General features: G+C 55.1%; 1 protein-coding gene and 1 long non-coding RNA gene across 2 annotated transcripts; one reads left to right on the top strand and one right to left on the bottom strand.

Moving 5' to 3' along the window:
- Positions 1 to 1,552: 1,552 nt before the first annotated feature.
- LOC136387837 (uncharacterized) lies at positions 1,553 to 5,072 on the bottom strand. The gene is made up of 3 exons (XR_010748169.1): positions 4,969 to 5,072; positions 4,660 to 4,851; positions 1,553 to 3,378 (listed from the first exon to the last, which is right to left on the bottom strand). It is a non-coding gene; the product is annotated as an uncharacterized lncRNA (long non-coding RNA).
- On the top strand, positions 4,985 to 10,661 carry GTF2H4 (general transcription factor IIH subunit 4). Its single transcript, XM_066359929.1, has 14 exons — positions 4,985 to 5,178; positions 5,825 to 5,967; positions 6,304 to 6,408; positions 6,783 to 6,914; positions 7,168 to 7,264; positions 7,378 to 7,466; positions 7,686 to 7,797; positions 7,909 to 7,977; positions 8,184 to 8,267; positions 8,511 to 8,643; positions 8,817 to 8,947; positions 9,593 to 9,640; positions 9,916 to 9,994; positions 10,376 to 10,661. Exons 2-14 carry the CDS (start codon positions 5,828 to 5,830, stop codon positions 10,546 to 10,548), a joined length of 1,392 nt encoding a protein of 463 aa, XP_066216026.1. The 5' UTR covers positions 4,985 to 5,178; positions 5,825 to 5,827; the 3' UTR covers positions 10,549 to 10,661.
- Positions 10,662 to 10,738: the final 77 nt, after the last annotated feature.

The following is a 10,738-nucleotide window of genomic DNA, read 5'->3' as shown; positions in this document are numbered from 1 at the left end:
GGACTTGGGTCCCCTGTGAATTTATGAGCCTCGTCAGGAGGCCTGGGGTCTTAACCTTGTTTGACCCATGGAGCCTTCTGGCAGTTGGGAGAGGTCTACTGATTCCTCCCTAGAATTATGTTTTAAAATCCATTTAAAGTTGTATGTGTATGTTTATTGATAGATATGATATAGTTGACCAAGACATTAAAAATTATGCTATATTAACATACTTTTTTTTAAGTGAGAGGAGGGGAGATAGTGAGACCGACTCCTGCATGCACCCCAGCCAGGATCCATCTGGAAACCTCTATCTGGGGCTGATGCTGGAATCAACAGCTATTTTTAGGGCCTGAGGCTCCTGCACTCAGACCCACTGAGCTACCCTCAGTGCCAGGGCTGATGCTTGAACCAATTGAGCCACTGGCTGCAGGAGGGGAAGGGGAAGAGGAAGGGGCAGAGAAGCAGATGGTTGCTTCTCTTGTGTGCCCTGACTAGGAATCGAACCCAGGATGTCCATACACCAGGCCCATGCTCTATCCATTGAGGCAACTAACCAGGGCCAACATACTTTTACATATATTTAATGACAACATCTAGCAGCAGATATAATAAGCACTGACATTTTCAGACAGCATGATAGTGTTATCTGAGATTTCTGTGACTGGTGAGGCATGGAAATAGCTTTGCTATTAGTGGTGACAGTCACACGCACTGCTGGTACCGCTGGGGGTTTGATCATGCACTTGGAGGAAACGCCAAATATCCATTACAGGTTAATAAAAATAGAGGTGTGTTTTTTTCTGGCCATAATCCAGGACCTGCCCTTCTACCCCCCCTTCCCCCCGAAGGGTCTGGAAGTCCCAGGTGGGGAATCCCTGGATTAGGCTGATTAAGAGTGCAAATCAGTCCTGGCCGGATTGCTTGGTTGTTCGGAGCATGGAGGCTGCTGGTTCGATTCCCCGGTCAGAGCACATACAGAAACAGCTCGATGTTCCTGTCTCCCTGCTTCTCTCAAAAAAAAAAAATAATAATAATAATAATAATAAAATAAAATAAATGCAAATCATCTAGTGAGTATCTTGCTAGGAGCCAGAAATAACAGCCTAAATTATCTCAGAGGCTTGGAAGGATAATCTACAACCACCAAGAGAGTGTTTAACAAAGAGTTCAAATTTGATTGAAAAGGAGAAAAAAAAATCAGTTGCAAGTATTAAAAAAGATCCATCATGATGATAGTTTTTGTGTAATAAAGACCCAGGGGTCATGGGTGATGATATTCACAAAATGAGTCAACTGGATAATGAGGCTAACAATACAGATAATTTTTTATTGTAATTTTCTGAAATGAGAAGCAGGGACAGAGACAGACTTTTGCATGTGCCCGACCGGGATCCACCCGGCATGCCCACCAGGGGGCGATGCTCTGCTGCAACCAGAGCCATTCTAGCACCTGAGGTGGAGGCCATAGAGCCATCCTCAGTGCCCGGGGAAACTTTGCTCCAATGGAGCCTTGGCTGCGGGAGGGGAAGAGAGAGACAGAGAGGAAGGGGGGGGGGGGTGGAGAAGCAGATGGGCGCTTCTCCTGTGTGCCCTGGCTGGGAAATACAAATAATTTAATATTAGGTTGAATTCATAGGCCCTTGGGGTCCAGGACACAATTTTTTTTTAATTGATTGATTCTAGCAAGAGAGAAATGGGGAGAGAGGGAGACAGAAACCTCAATCTGTTCCTGTATGTGCCCTGACCCAGGATCAAACCAGCAACCTCTGCACTCTGGGACGACTCTCTAACTAACCAAGCTATCCGGCCCAGGCCAGGACACAGATCTTAAGAAACTACTTCAGTAGTTTCTACTGAAACCTACATAGGTCAGATTACTGTGAACCACAATTTAAGGCAGGCACTGACAGGTCAAGTGTTTAGAAGCCAGAGCCCAGTATGGTGAGAGCCATGCAGAGCTGAGACCTCTCAAGCCTCTGAGCTCAGAACTCTGAAGCTCTAGACCAGAGATTTTTTTTTTTTTAAAGCAAGAGAGAGAGGGGAAGGGAAGAAAGGAAAGAGATGAGAAGCATCAGTTCTTCATTGCGGCACCTTAGTTATTCATGGATTGTTTTCTCATGTGTGCCTCGCTTGGGGGGCTACAGCAGAGCGAATGACCCCCTTGCTCAAGCCAGTGACCTTAGGCTCAAGCCAGCGACCTTGGGCTTCAGGCCAGCGACCTTTGAGCTCAAGCCAGCAATCATGTGACCGTGTGCTCAAGCTGGCAACTCCGTGCTCACGCACCGGCGACCTTGGAGTTTCAAACCTGGGTCCTTAGTGTCCCAGGCTGATGTTCTATCCACTGTACCACTGCCTGGGAGACCAGAGATTTTCAACCTTTCTCATCTCATGGCACACATAAACTACTAAATTCTGTGCACATTAAAATTTTTTCTTTTTGCTGACTGAACAAAAAGATAGGTACAATATTTTGCAAAGAACTCTTATATTATTCACTTTTTTTAATTGAATTATGAGGTGTCACTGGTTAATAAAATTATATAGGTTTCAGGTGTACAATTTTATAATACATCATCTGAACACTGTATTGTATGTTCACCATCCTGAGTCAAGTCTCCTATCACCATTTATCCTCCATACCCTCTTTTGCCTCCCCTCACCCCCCCAAAGACCTCTTACTGGTTGATTTTAGAGAGAGAGGAAGGGAGAGGGAGAAAAAAACACTGATTTGTTCCACTTACTTATGCACTGATTGATTGATTCTTCTTATTTGTGCCCTGATTGGGGATCGAACGATACTTGAACCAATTGAGCTATTTGGCTAGGGAAAGGCATAATTTTGATTCATTCACACTGGATGGCTATTGTGTTGATGTTTTTATTTGACACTCTAAGGGAAAAGAGGTCAGTGCCCTTGACTAAACAGACAGGTAGTGCGTGTTTTGAAAATTCTTGGGGGACACCAGTTGGAAGTCTCTGCTCTACTATTCAAGTTGAGAGATTTTTTTTCACTTGGTTATAAGTCATTTGTATTTCTTCTGTTTATTGCCTGTTATCTTTTGTCAGCTTTCTATTGTGTTCTTTCTCTTATTGCTTTATAAGAGCTCTTTCTTTGTACTTTGTCCATTTCACCAAGTACTTCTTCCCAGATTGTAATTTGCCTTTTAAATGCACTTAAAGAGTTGCCATAAAGAAGCTTTTTCAGTTTTGTGGCCTTCTTTGAGGATTTTAAACATTAATCGCTAAAGAAACGAAACACAAACAACCATGACAAAGTATTATTACACAGGGAGTCCCTGGTCCCGGCCAATGCCCTTCAAATCCCCACCTTCTCATTTCCTAAACTGTCTGATCGATCGTGGCAAATGCGATCTCCCTGGACTCCGGTCTCCCAATCTGCGAAATGGGAATAATAAAACCAGCCTTATAGGAATTTAGGGAAGCCGCCCCCCCCCCCCCCCCGCAGTAGGTTTACGTGAATCCAATCAGAACGAACAATTGTGTGAAACAGTGTATTTACTAGGGGCTTCTAACTAAACAGGGGGCGGAAAGCATGGTGGACATGGCATTTAAGATCTATTCTTTAGCCTGACCTGTGGTGGCCCAGTGGATCAAGTGTCAACCTGGAACCCTGAGGTTGCCAGTTCAAAAAAACCCTGGGCTTGCCTGGTCAAGGCATATATGGGAGTTGATGCTTCCTGCTCCTCCCCTTCTCTCTCTCTCTCTCACTCACTCTCTCTTCTCCCTAAAATAAAAATAGGCCCTGGCTGGTTGGCTCAGTGGTAGAGCGTCGGCCTGGCGTGCGGGGGGGACTTGGATTCGATTCCCGGCCAGGGCACATAGGAGAAGCACCCATTTGCTTCTCCACTCCCCCCCCCCCTTCCTCTCTGTCTCTCTCTTCCCCTCCCGCAGCCAAGGCTCCATTGGAGCAAACCCGGGCGCTGGGGATGGCTCCTTGGCCTCTGCCCCAGGCGCTAGAGTGGCTCTGGTCACCGCAGAGCGACGCCCTGGAGGGGCAGAGCATTGCCCCCTGGTGGGCGTGCCGGGTGGATCCCGGTCGGGCGCATGCGGGAGTCTGTCTGACTGTCTCTCCCCGTTTCCAGCTTCAGAAAAAAAATAAAATAAAAATAAAAATAAAAAAACCTAAAAAAAAGTTTATATTGGCCCTGGCCGGTTGGCTCAGTGGTAGAGCGTCGGCCTGGCGTGCAGAAGTCCCGGGTTCGATTCCCGGCCAGGGCACACAGGAGAAGCGCCCATCTGCTTCTCCACCCCTCCCCCTCTCCTTCCTCTCTGTCTCTCTCTTCCCCTCCCGCAGCCGCAGCCGAGGCTCCACTGGAGCAAAGATGGCCCAGGCGCTGGGGATGGCTCCTTGGCCTCTGCCCCAGGCGCTAGAGTGGCTCTGGTCGCAACAGAGCGACGCCCTGGGGGGGCAGAGCATCGCCCCCTGGTGGGCATGCCGGGTGGATCCCGGTCGGGCGCATGCGGGAGTCTGTCTGACTGTCACTCCCCGTTTCCAGCTTCAGAAAAATACAAAAAAAAAAAAAAGATCTATTCTTTAACGTGCCCAGTAAGGCTCATGGGATCGTGTTGACAACTCCTAACTCCCGAAAAACGCTCTGGAGAGCGCAGTATTCCAATTTCACCAGCAGCAACTGAGCTCAAACCTAAGTGCCTCACCACCGAAGTGTCTGCGCGCCTCCGCCAGGAAGCCCTCGGGGCGCTTCTCATCCCGGGTCTGGCCTGCCACACCAGAGCGTTCAATAAACCGTTGACGACGTGGGTGGAGAGCGATGCGGAACCAAGTGGCTTGGCCTCCGTTGTCCTGGCCGCTCTCCATGAAAGGTCCTCCTCTTTCCTTCGCCGCGGTGCCTTTTGGGAGTTGTAGTTCGACACTCTCCAGCCTGCTTGGCGGGTGGGCAGGGACAAAACTCCAAATCCCAGGATGCCCCGCGCCGGGCGTGCAGCCCTTATTCTTATCCTCCTTACCTTTTTCACTCTTCTTTCTCTTCTCTTCTGAAGTCTCCACTGGGGACTCCTGTCTGTGAAGTTCTTTGTCGCTCTCCCTGTCTCTCTCTCTCCCCTTATTTAAAATAAACACGTCTTTTCCTCCATTGCCGGGAGCCAATGCAAGACTTTGACTCCGATTAAGCGACGGCTTGGGACTCGGGGTGCACGAGGGGGGATCGACCCAGAGCGGTGAGGGGCCGGGCCAGGGGCTGGCGGAGCGGAGGAGCGCTGAGTGGGAGGGAGGAGTGGGGGGGAGGAAGGAGAGAAGTTAGGAAGAACGGGGTGAAGGGGTAGTTTTGGAGGGAGAGAGAGGGAATAGGTGGTATTAGATTTGGGAGCCACGGAGGGGAGAGGTAGTATTTTTTTGGGGAGAGGTGCCCAGCCAGAGAAATGGGGCCGAGAAATAGATGGGAAGGTGTGACAGGTTTGGAGCTAATGGGCTGCTCTGACCATAGGAGAGGTGGCAGGGAGAGAGGGTTGGGCTCAAACACATCTGTCTGTCACCGCTTAGTAAAGATGAGACAGAAATCTTTGAAATACAAAATCACTTTTTCGCACATACGGCACAATGAATACCTGGGTACTTGGAAATGGAGAGAAGACGGACGAGTTGAGGGCAGAGTGGGGTGAAGGAGGCAGGAAAGGAGGAAGTCAGTCAGGTTTGGGAGAAACGAGATGAGTGACATGGAAAGGGAAACATTAGAAAAGATGGGTCACGGTGTGGGGGGCGGGGCGGGGCGGGGCTGTGGATCCGGGGATGGGAGTGAGGAAGGTGAGGGATGACCCCGGCCGGCCGAGCGCTGTGGGGGTGCACTGCTAACGCTGTGTCTCTCAGGTGATGGAGAGCACCCCCTTGAGGGGTGGACTGAACCGGGCGCACCTACAATGCAGGAATCTGCAGGAGTTCCTTGGCGGCCTGAGCCCCGGGGTATTGGACCGGCTGTACGGGCACCCTGCCACCTGTCTGGCTGTCTTTAGGTGAGGATGCCCTTCACGGCAGGGACCATGGTGGGGAAATGTCACGGGGCCCGCAGACGGGGGCGGGGGGCAGTGGGGGAGGGGTGTCAAGGGATCGTGGGTAGAAACTTTAGTCCTAAGGGATTTGGAAATGAAAGGTGTGTCAGGTCAAAACCGATGGTGCTTGTGGAGACAGGAAGGCTGGTAAAGGTGCGGGGAGGGAGAGGACCTGTTTGAGAGGCTGCCGGGCAGAGATGCAGACCCAAGAAGGCAGCTGCGGAGACAGCGCTGACCTTTGACCTCCGCCCCCCCCCGCAGCGCTGACCTTTGACCTCTGCCCCCCCCCCGCCCCCGCAGGGAGCTCCCGTCTTTGGCTAAGAACTGGGTGATGCGCATGCTCTTTCTGGAGCAGCCCCTACCGCAGGCCGCCGTGGCCCTGTGGGTGAAGAAGGAATTCAGCCGGTGAGTCTGGGCGTTCGTTCGTTCTCAGCCAGACACAAACGGCCCGGCAGCCGGATTTCCCCACACGGCTGGCTGTTCCTTGGCACGTGATTAGGAAACGTTCGTGGGTACACCATGGAACGTGTAATTAAGTAGGTTTGGGAAGGTCTGCCTGCTGTCTTCTCCCTTTTGGAGAGTTGTGATGTCTGCCACAAAGCTCTGGTGAGCACCGCAGGCAGACAAGGCGTGTGCCTGAAGAAGTCACTGGTTCTCCACTCTGTGAAACACCGATCCCGGGAGCACCCAACCCGTCCAGAGAAGGCGGAAGTGGCGGCCTTTACGGGCCTCCCCCGTTGTGTGCTGCAGACACCCTCACCTCTCCGCGTCCGTTTCAGGGCTCAGGAAGAAAGCACCGGGCTGCTGAGCGGCCTCCGCATCTGGCACACCCAGCTGCTCCCGGGGGGTCTCCAGGGCCTCATCCTCAACCCCGTCTTCCGCCAGAACCTCCGCATTGCCCTCCTGGGTGGGTATGTCACTTCATCTCTTCCTAAGCTGGCTCCGGGGAGCTACACTTCTGGAGGGGGCGGCTCCTGAGGGGCCTCTCTGGAGCCTCGTGGACCCCACCCTTGGGAATAAGTTGGACCAGGTGTAGCTGCACGGCATAGGCACAGGAAAGGCCTCCCACTCGTTCATGGCCCATGGGGAGGAGGGTGGAAAGGGGGCAGAGGTCGGGCAGGGAACACCGGCAGGTCTCCTCACTCTTGGTCCATCCTGGCGTAGGGGCAAGGCCTGGTCTGATGACACAAGTCAGCTGGGACCAGACAAGCATGCCCGGGATGTCCCCTCCCTTGATAAGTATGCGGAGGAGCGATGGGAGGTGAGGACTTGGGACCGCGTGTGCGTGTGTGTGTGTGTGTGTGTGTGTGTGTGTCTGCTTGTGCCCCTGCTTCCCATGGGCCCTACAGGCGCCCCCTGTCCTGCTTTCCTCAGGTGGTCCTGCACTTCATGGTGGGCTCCCCCAGTGCCGCCGTCAGCCAGGACTTGGCTCAGCTCCTCAGCCAGGCTGGGCTCATGAAGAGGTGAGGGGGCCCGAGGTACAACAGCGCCCGCTTCGCCATCCCCTTGGGTCCCTGCTAACCTGAGTGTCCGGGTGGGTCAGGCGTGGGGGCGGGGGGTAGACGGAAAAGGAGACTCGAGTGGAGTATGAGCAGAGAGACGAGGCAGGAGGCGTGAGCGGCCCCGTGGGGATGGTGGCCTCTGTCTGCAGCCGCCTCCCGTTGTCTCCTCTCTGTCCCCAGCGCCGAGCCGGGAGAGCCGCCCTGCATCACCTCTGCCGGCTTCCAGTTCCTGCTGCTGGACACCCCCGCCCAGCTCTGGTACTTCATGCTGCAGTACCTGCAGACGGCTCAGGTGCGGGGCCCGGGGCGGCTCTTCTCGGGGCCTGGCGGAGGCCGCTGCCCACCGAGTCTGTCCCCTGACACCCCCTCCTCCGTTTTCTCCCGCCCGCCCCTCCCTCCTTAGAGCCGGGGCATGGACCTCGTGGAGATCCTCTCCTTCCTCTTCCAGCTCAGCTTCTCCACGCTGGGCAAGGTGAGCGGGGGCGGAGTGTGGGCTTGTGTGGGCGCGCGGAAGCGGGTGAGACGGGAAGGGGAAGAGCAGCCCACGGGGCAACAGGGTGGAAGGTGAGAATGAAGGGAGCAGGGCCGGAGAGGGGAAGAGGGGGAGCGAGCGAGCGGATGGGTCCAGAGCCGGCGAAGGGGGTGCTCTGAGGCCAGCTGGCCGCCTCTCTTCCCCAGGATTACTCTGTGGAAGGTATGAGCGATTCTCTGTTGAACTTCCTGCAGCACCTGCGTGAGCTTGGGCTTGTTTTCCAGAGGAAGGTAGGAAGACCCAAATTCATGGCTTCCAGGGGAGGAGCAGGGTGGGGGGTTGCCTTGCCTTTGGGAAGGAGCGGGGTTTCCCCGAGGCAGCAGGAAGCCTTCGCCAGGACTGAGTACTTGCGTCCTGTCCGGTGGGGAGAGGAGGCTCTGCACACTGGGAGGGAGCTGGGGTCTCGGGAAGGAAGATGTGGGGCGGTGACCCCCGAGAGAGGCCCCTCTGCCTCTCCCTTCTGCCCTTTCTAGAGGAAGTCTCGGCGCTACTACCCCACCCGGCTGGCCATCAACCTGTCCTCGGGGGTTTCTGGGGCTGGGGGCACCGCGCATCAGCCGGGCTTCATCGTTGTGGAAACCAATTACCGCCTGTACGCCTACACCGGTGAGGTGACAGGGTCGCCGGGAGGGGAAGGAAGCAGGAAGGAACACCATCTCTTCCCGGCTTTACCGAGCCCTTTACAGAGTTCTCCGACATTTCCCACTCCGTGTGAGGGCGGGGCCCAAGGGAGTCCGGGCATGGGGCGCCCCCTCATCCTCTCTTCCTGTCCCCGTCAGAGTCGGAGCTGCAGATTGCCCTCATCGCCCTCTTCTCTGAGATGCTCTATCGCTTCCCCAACATGGTGGTGGCTCAGATCACCCGGGAGAGTGTGCAGCAGGCCATCGCCAGTGGCATCACAGCCCAGCAGGTAGCTCCCTGGGCAGGGGCGGGGGTGGTGGGAGGAGAGGCTGCACCTGGGCGGTGGGGTACAGGGTGGCCGCCTCGCGGAAGGCCCGCACCTGCTCTGTTACGGTCGGTGGCGGCGAGCTGTCTCTGAGCACAGAGCAGGCACACGAGAAGTCAGGGCTCCAGGAGAGGGAATAGGTGGACCCTGGAGGGAAAGACCTGGAGGGAGGGGAGCTCTGGACCTGCGTCTGGGCCCCACCACTTCCTAGCTGCATAAACGGGCTGGCTGCTTTGTTTGTAGGAGCCTCAGTTTCCTAATCTGGACAATGGAAATGATGTTTCATCTCACTGAGTTGTGGGGAGGATTCATTGAGAGGGTATTGCTGGGACACTGAGCTCAGAGCCTGCCACACACGCAGCGCGGCTATTTCAAAGACAAGGAAAACGAGACTATGCAGAGGGCAGATGTGTCAGAGAAGGAACAGCAGATATGACCAGTGGGAACAGCAACTCGCTCGGGACAGCCGCTGAATGGGGCCGATGATGGGCATGTGACCTTGGGTCTTTAAAGAGGAAGTCAGTGTCCCATTGACATTAGGTGATGGTCCAGGTAGGTTTCCTGCCCTCTCATTGGAGCCCTTGATCCCGTTCTTCTCTGTTTTTCTAGATCATCCATTTCCTAAGGACGAGGGCCCACCCAGTGATGCTGAAGCAGGTACAGACAGGCTCCCAGCGAAGTGATGGAGACTCTGGGGAATGAACGGAAGGCTGTGTGGTCTGGGGGTGTTCCTGACCCTCAGCCGTCCCCGCCCCCTGTGGTCTGGGGGTGTTCCTGACCCTCAGCCGTCCCCGCCCCCTGTGGTCTGGGGGTGTTCCTGACCCTCAGCCGTCCCCGCCCCCTGTGGTCTGGGGGTGTTCCTGACCCTCAGCCGTCCCCGCCCCCTGTGGTCTGGGGGTGTTCCTGACCCTCAGCCGTCCCCGCCCCCGCAGACGCCGGTGCTGCCGCCCACCATCACGGACCAGATTCGGCTGTGGGAGCTGGAGAGGGACCGACTCCGGTTCACCGAGGGTGAGTGGCTCTGGTCATTGATGTTTGGTCACTGGCCATGGGAAAGAATTCAGTCTTGATGAGCTGAAAAAAATACTATTGATACATTTTTATTTTTTTGTCTGGCTGTCTTGATAGTGTCGGGTGAGTCGGTTGTAGTAAATAAAATGCCTCCTATTGATGCAATTTGGATTTAGTTAGAAGAGAGAAATTGGGAGGGATAATCCACAGTAATCTCGCTCATTTGGGGGAGCATTACCGGCTTTTCTTACCGCATTCTATTGCCTCCCCCCCAATATGATTGGATGAGCCCTGGAAGAGGGGGCAGAGGATTGGGTTTAAGTCGTGGGGGGTGGTCCGCCGCGGAGGGATCCCGGTCTCACCTCCTCCCCCGGGCCCCAGGCGTCCTGTACAACCAGTTCCTGTCGCAAGTGGACTTTGAGCTGCTGCTGGCCCACGCGCGGGAGCTGGGCGTGCTGCTGTTCGAGAACGCGGCCAAGCGGCTCATGGTGGTGACCCCCGCCGGCCACGGCGACGTCAAGCGCTTCTGGAAGCGGCAGAAGCACAGCTCCTGAGCCTGCGCACTGGGGCCGGACGGGGCGCGGCCCCGGGACTCGGGGGCGGGTTATTTACACGTGGGGACTCGGCTTGTTTAATACACTGTTTAATAAAGTTGTGATGAAAATGAGTCACGCCTCCCTCTGAGCCCGCGGCGCTCACGGCGCGCGCGGCCATTGGGCCGAGAGGGGCGGGGCGGGGGTGTGT

The sequence above is a fragment of the Saccopteryx leptura genome, chromosome 1 (genome assembly GCF_036850995.1).
Source record: "Saccopteryx leptura isolate mSacLep1 chromosome 1, mSacLep1_pri_phased_curated, whole genome shotgun sequence".
NCBI classification, from domain to species: Eukaryota; Metazoa; Chordata; class Mammalia; order Chiroptera; family Emballonuridae; genus Saccopteryx; species Saccopteryx leptura.
Note: the sequence above shows the minus strand (reverse complement) of the source record. Positions and strands in the feature narration are given on the sequence as shown.

What these genes read in the sequence shown, in the direction of transcription:
- GTF2H4 (XM_066359929.1), top strand. Translation starts at nt 5,828, where the DNA reads ATGGAGAGCACCCCCTTGAGGGGTGGACTGAACCGGGCGCACCTACAA. An exon ending in GGCTTGTTTTCCAGAGGAAG is followed by an intron (nt 8,268 to 8,510) that starts GTAGGAAGACCC and finishes TGCCCTTTCTAG; the next exon opens with AGGAAGTCTCGGCGCTACTA. An exon ending in CCGACTCCGGTTCACCGAGG is followed by an intron (nt 9,995 to 10,375) that starts GTGAGTGGCTCT and finishes CCCGGGCCCCAG; the next exon opens with GCGTCCTGTACAACCAGTTC.